The 6,823-nt window shown below is 46.6% G+C and overlaps 1 protein-coding gene across 1 annotated transcript; it reads left to right on the forward strand.

Annotated features, from left to right (window-relative positions):
• Nucleotides 1-4,649: 4,649 nt before the first annotated feature.
• PtA15_4A50 (uncharacterized protein) lies at nt 4,650-6,584 on the forward strand (the record flags this gene model as incomplete). Its single annotated transcript, XM_053168401.1, has 8 exons — nt 4,650-4,751; nt 4,855-5,033; nt 5,119-5,194; nt 5,289-5,435; nt 5,513-5,687; nt 5,764-5,791; nt 5,892-6,027; nt 6,156-6,584. 8 exons carry the CDS (start codon nt 4,650-4,652, stop codon nt 6,582-6,584), a joined length of 1,272 nt encoding a protein of 423 aa, XP_053019157.1.
• Nucleotides 6,585-6,823: the final 239 nt, after the last annotated feature.

Raw genomic sequence — 6,823 nt, forward strand, 5'->3', positions numbered from 1 at the left:
ATATTGAGGGGTTGTACAACACCATCTGTCTTCCACAGCGTGATGGCCAGTTGAAACCCCAGCGCAGGTAAACTCAAGTTGATTGGATGTCGGGTTGGCTTTGAATACTGGATGACCAAATCATTGAGGATTTGAAGTTGAGGATAAGAGCTCTCAATATTAATTTCTGGTTTTTAATGCAGTGTGCAATAGGGCTTACAGAGGTAATTGCTTGGCGAAGCGCCAGGGGGTGATGGATCGCCTTCATATTTTTTCCTCCCACAATGCCCGACGTTCTGACCAACTAACGCCCCTTCGTTACAACCAAAAACGCAATGAACAGCTTGACTCTGCATTAAAAGCAGCGCACAAACGCTGAGGAGGATCAAGGACTGCATGGGTAAGGCGCAAGTGGTTTTTGAGTAGTAGATGGAGGGCTTGGCAGTAGAGGCGATGCTGAGTTGTATTGTATTTTCAGTGGTAGAGCAAAAGATGTGAGCTGGATGATGGATGGAGGAATTCAGATTGCACCTGATTGCACGCGGGAGAAACTGATGGGTGCAAGCACTGAACAGTGATGCCCACATGGAGGCTTGTTGTGCTCAACGAGGGCTCTCTCGTCGCCGGGTGAGGGAGGCAACACGCCGCTGAGGCGGCCGCGCACCAGCCGTACAGGCGCCGGAGATACACAAACACCGGGACGATTCGGGCGGGCGCCAGGCAATCGATCATCGCGCCAACCTGCCCCCCCAACCTGAAAATGCCTCAATGGCGATGATTGGCCACATGTCTGCCGGCCGCCCCATCCTGACCTCATTGGGGCGTGCAGGTGGCGTCAGCTATAGCTTGCGCCGAAAGAATACGCCCGCATTCCTGTGCCCGAAATCGTCAACGTAACCCGACGAAGGCGAATGCTCTCAGAAGGACTTGAGTTCTTTTTGACCAGATGCCTCAAGATGATTGAAAAATGTAAGGCGCCAATTATAAACGATATTTGCGTTTTTTTTGAAACTTTTTCCAAACTTTTTTGAATTCGGCGCGATTTCATTTTTGGTTACAGAATACCAGCCCAAAATGGTTTCAAAAAACCCTCAAATAAAGGCACAATTATAAACCGCTGGTGCATTTGGGTTCACTGTATCTCCAGAACTGGGACGACCGCAGGGAACTTGAGCGCAGGTACAGCCGGCGCATCCCTTGCAATGTTGTTAATGTTAATGTGGCGGCGGGAGTGGCAGCCCCGGGGAAAACTTCCCCTCCATGAGGACCCAACAGGACACGATCAGAGACTCATGATGTACCCAATAGCAAATTCTGTAATTGCTATAGTCTTACTTCAAGATATTTTCCTTGGGAATTGTTTAGTCTTACTGCAAAATATTTTTATTGGGAGGATCTGTGAAAGACAAAGGCCCCCAAGCATGATTTAAGCCTAAGGCAAAACTATTCAGGTACTAGGACAACTAGGGGTATGGATTCTGGGCTGCCCGGCGTTGTAATGCAACAGCTCTCTGACATAATGCGCGGGCAGCACCGTGCAACAAACCCATGTCGCGGAGTGAACTCTCATTAGGTCATAGGTAAAAGGGCCAATCAACGACCCTATTTTCCCTTAATATGATCCGGGTGTTCCAATTGGTCTGGTCGATCCTGCAGTTGGCAAGGAACCCCTCAAGGATGAGTCCCCTCGTGGGCGGGGCCTGCGACGCGGATTGTTCCTGTCCACCTTGATGCAGTTGACGTAGTACTTGGGGTTGGGGAGGAGGATGACCTTCAGCCCGTGCACATCAATGGCGAGCCGAGTAGTTATGTCTGGCTGGCTGAGGTGGAGCCCGCAGGGGAGGGATAGCGGGTTGTGGTAGGATGGGCGGGGCGGCTGGAGGGTTTGGAGATGCGGGAACCCCGGGTTCCTGGTCAGTGTTTCGTTGGTGTGGATTGGATATGGGGGATGGACGGGGATTGTTGCTGGTTGGAAGGGGATATCGGCCCTAGACAAATGTCAAAACCACTGCCATGCGGTGGTGTATTCATGATTCAATTGGAACTCAGTTGTACCGCTGAATACATCTGCAGTATGGCTGTACTTGGCCCCAAAATGAAAATTTTGAAAATTTTCCGGTCCAAATCACCTCCTCTAGGTGATTTGGGTCCCAAAACAAAAATGTGGGAACAAAAAAATAGTGGAAAAAACAATCAGGGAGATTTCAAAAATCTCCCAAATAAACGCCAAATATTGTTTATAATTGGCGCCTAAGGGCCTGTACCATAGCGACTTGAAAAACAGTTTTTCGGCCGGAAATCTGCTTTTCTTACAGAAAACAGTTTCCCCTCAAAAATGTGCACCACAGTACCCGTTTTTGGCTAACTTAACTAAGTCCCTCTCTATGTGGAGGGGGGACGCTTTCCCGCAGGGACCCTCCGAAGGAGGGACTTATGCGCTAAGTCACTTGACTTGCGTATGAGGATTAGGAAAAAGTGGCTTTTTTTTTGAAGCTCTCTACAGCTACCCTCACGCCCTCGGCAGTTACCAAGTTGCCCACCAAAAGAAGCGGCTTATCTGGGAGAATCAAGCCATGCGCTTCATGATGTTGGAAATTGTGAAGACTAGGCTACTACTTATTTCGCTATGTGACTGTGAAACTTATCCGAGAGGATAGTTTGTTGTGACAGTGTGCTTAAGTAATAGTTAGAATTCAGAGGTTATGATCAAGCTTTGTTTATAAGGTTTTTATATTTATGCTTTCCGAGAAAGAGTTTACTTGGATGAATGATTGATAAATAATCTTAATACTATGGTGACAAATAATATCGCGATGAGAAAGAGAAGGAAAAGAGAGGAAACAAGTCCCAAAGGAAAGAGGTAGATACAAGGCTGGAAAACTTCGATGATGTCACACAACAGGAAATAGGTCATCTACATTATGATTGAGACAATGATCATTAAAGAGAACAGGAAATCCCGATCTCTGATTGTCCTGCCGCAAATTTATAACAGATCATCAACCTATTTCACAATCAAACCCAGCTGAGTCGTTACAGAAATGCTCAGCAGGTTCTCCCAGCTGACTCTTTTTGATTGCAAGCAACATTTGGCTTTTTCATGTTCAATCTGTATCATCCACCACATCTGACACTCAACATCAACTGCATAGAATACAGCTGGTGAAATCAGAAGCTTGCACCATAATATCAGACCCAAACACCATGGTATGTGTGTATTGTTTGATGCAGTGCCGATGCATGGAAGACGCTGGACTACAGGCAGATGCCAAAACACATATTCCAGATGCGCACAAAACTTCATGGCAGCGTTGTGACCCAACCTTGAGAGCTGAAGGGAAGCGGTCAAGGTGAGCAGATGCGCACAAGTGAGGCCATCATTTAAATCAAAACAAGGAAGCAAAATGTTCAGAAAAGCATGAGTAGGTTGAGTTTTAAAATTTTCCCCAGCCATCTGCTTAATCCTCACAGGCCGCGGGGGCGACATAGCCCATAAGTCCCTCCTTCGGAGGTCGCTTTGCTCCCCCAAGGAGGAGGGACTTAGCTAAGTTAGCATTTTTGGGGGAATCCAGTAATCAATTTCCTTCAGAAATTGCCAATTTCCAGAAACAGGTCTGACCCTGTTTTCTCAAGCAATTTCCACACTTGCTGTGCCCGCCCGTCCCCCCTCTTGGACAATACAACACTCATCCCGGATAATCCTGCCACCAATACAAAGTACTGGTTTGAGAGGAGCTCTGTCCTCCACCCTCCCGGACCACCTATCATATAGGTCCAAGAGGAATCCTCCCCTCTTTCCACCTGATATAACTTAAATTCCATTTTTCTGCTTGTCCATACTTGATTCTATGCATCACATTTTTCACCACCCCCTTGCATCTTAATTGCAACAAAAAGTGCACATTGTTTTCTGATCTTGCGCTAATGGCGAAATTGTGATGATTCTCAACAAGCTCCAAAGGAAGTGAGCTAGAACAACACACCGATTGATGGTTGAAAGTTGAGAATACATAATTTGGAACAAACTTGATTTGAACAAATACAGAGAGTGGAGGACTTCCCGTGCGATCTGGGACTCTTGCAGATGTCAATATAGACCCGAAAAGTCTAGATTTTTGCAGGGAAATCTAGCTTTTTGGGGTCCAGATCACTTCTGGGAGACCCGCAGATTCCGACGGGAAGTCCTCCAGTGGAGGACTTCCCGTCAATCTGGAAAGTCAGATCTGAGCCGCCAGATTTCAGATTTTGCAGGGAAATCTAGGTCCCCGAAGATCCCCGAAGCAATTCAGAGTCCCAAATTCCAGATTTCCCTGCGAAATCTGAAATTCCAGATTTATTCAAAAATGACGGGAAGTCCTCGTTTTTGTTACTTGGAAGATGGTTACACATGTGCCGCGTCCTCCAGATTGGCTGACATGTTTGTGAAACGTCCCTCGGGTGGCCAGTGGGAAGTCCTCCGCACCAGGACTTCCCGTCACTTTTGAACAGAATTTCAGATTTCGCAGGGAAATCTGGAATCTAGAACTCTGGATCACTTCGGGGATCTTCGGGTACCCAGATTTCCCTGCGAAATTTGATATCTGGTGGCTCAGATCTGACTTTCCAGATTGACGGGAAGTCCTCATCGGAGGCTGGTGCACCACAAGCGAGCGTTATTCTTTTCACCGAACATGCATCTCACCCTAATAATCGATGGCCGAGAGGATCCCTTCGGAATCGATGTCGACCCATCTATTGCACTCGAGGACCTATCCGGACTGGTTGAAATTGAGGTGAGCAGGAGGTGGAGGACGCATGTAGTTCCTGTTCCAATAAGCTCAACATTTGATGAAAGTCTAGATTCTGACCTCGGTCTGCTTTGATGAATTTAATTAGCTCCGGATACCCTCTGCCGAGCAGCACTTTTTCTTACGTGGGAAACGGCTCCAACGGCCCCCACAGACCACGCTGGCTGAATGTGGGATTACGACGGATGAAATCATGGAGCTCAAACAAGTCAAACCCTCCTCATTCCAAAACCCTCTCAGCTCTCGAACACCGCCTGTCGCTGGAGGGTGAGAAGATCCATCAGCTGAAGTGGACAATCTTAGTTAACTGATCGCATCACTAACAACCCCTTTATGCCATCTTTTTTATCAGAAATATTGCCAACGATGTCGATCGAATGAGATTGCAAATATTGGGTGACCCCGCGTTGATGTCACAGTTACGAGCCGTATGTTTTCCAGAGGAAAATAAGTTGAATGATTTCGTTTTGAATTGACTAATTGAATCATTGTTTTCTTATTCTGGATGGATGGATAATGCAGTCAAATCCAGAGCTCGCGAATGCGGCTGAACAATCACCCGAAAGATTTGCGCAACTGATGCGTACCTTTCAACAACAGCAACAATCAAACGCACAGCAACGTCGTCAAGATGAAGAGTTACTTCATTCGGACCCATTTGATATCGAGGTGAATTGACGCGCAACTTTTGACTGTACTCATTTACTTGCTTTTTGACAGCCAACCTTAATACGGCCATTTCTTAGGCGCAAAGAAGAATCGAAGAGCATATTCGGAAAGAGCGTGTTTGGGAGAACATGCAGCATGCTATCGAATTTTCTCCCGAAAGCTTCGGAAGGGTGACGATGTTATACGTTGATGTCGAAGTGAACGGTCATCCCGTCAAGGCGTTCGTCGATTCGGGGGCCCAAATGACGATCAGTTAGGGAATTTTTTGACTATGGATCCACAAAATCTTATCCAGCTCCACTGATTTGTTGAAATTTATTTTGTATAGTGAGTCCGAATTGTGCCCAGACTACCGGGTGAGCCTTCCACCACGCACAAGTTTAAAAGCGGATCCTAACGAAGTTTTGTCGCCCTTGACTGAGCCGATTTTATTGGATTGGTGTTGACATTTTGTAGAATCATGCGGTTGATTGACGAAAGGTTCAGTGGGATTGCGAGGGGTGTAGGAACTGCCAAGATCCTGGGGAGAGTACATTCAGCCCAGATGAAAATATCAGATCTTCATCTGCCGTGTTCGTTCACTATCATGGAGGTGAGGAATTGTCTACTCATGATATTGAATATAGCTTTTCTGGAAGTCATGGTGCTTGGTTTTGAACTCATGTCCATGTACTGAAAGATTCTCTGATCTCAAACGCATCACAACTCATTAATCAACAGGGCAAAGGGGTTGATTTGCTATTTGGATTGGACATGTTAAAAAGGCACCAAGCAGTCATCGATTTATCGAAGAATGCGCTGATCATCCAAGGGAAAGAGGTCCGGTTTCTGAGTGAACACGAATTGCCAGCCAGTGCTAAAGATGATGGGAATGAAGGCGAGGATGAATCGTCGGAGATCGAACGAGCAAAGAACCAGTCATTGCTGGAAGACAACAGCCAGAAGGTGATTGCGGATACGGCCAATAGATCGGCCACCAACCCGCCATCATCGAGCCGACTAGGCTCAAACAGTGGATTAAATGCCGACCAGAAGGCTAAAGTCGAAACCCTCGTCGGCTTTGGAGCCGATCCGATTCAAGCTGAAGCTCTGCTTAGATCGACCGAGTGGAACGTCGACCTGGCTGCAAGTCTATTGTTCTCACAGTGATTGATTGTGTGCGTCTTGAAACTAGCCGGGACTACCTGTAACTTTTATTTTCTTCTCTGTATTGATTCTCACGGTCCTTGTCGTTGGAACTCAGATGATCTAAAGTTCGAATTAAGCCCTGCTCTTTTGTCTGCACCTCTTGATTCTCCTCGACTTTTTTTCATCGAATTATCTTAATAAGATGTGTTGAGGCGTCAAACGTTGACTGCAAAATAGAAAGTCCCGTGCAACACACATTG

Source organism: Puccinia triticina, chromosome 4A (genome assembly GCF_026914185.1).
Source record: "Puccinia triticina chromosome 4A, complete sequence".
Classification (NCBI taxonomy): Eukaryota; Fungi; Basidiomycota; class Pucciniomycetes; order Pucciniales; family Pucciniaceae; genus Puccinia; species Puccinia triticina.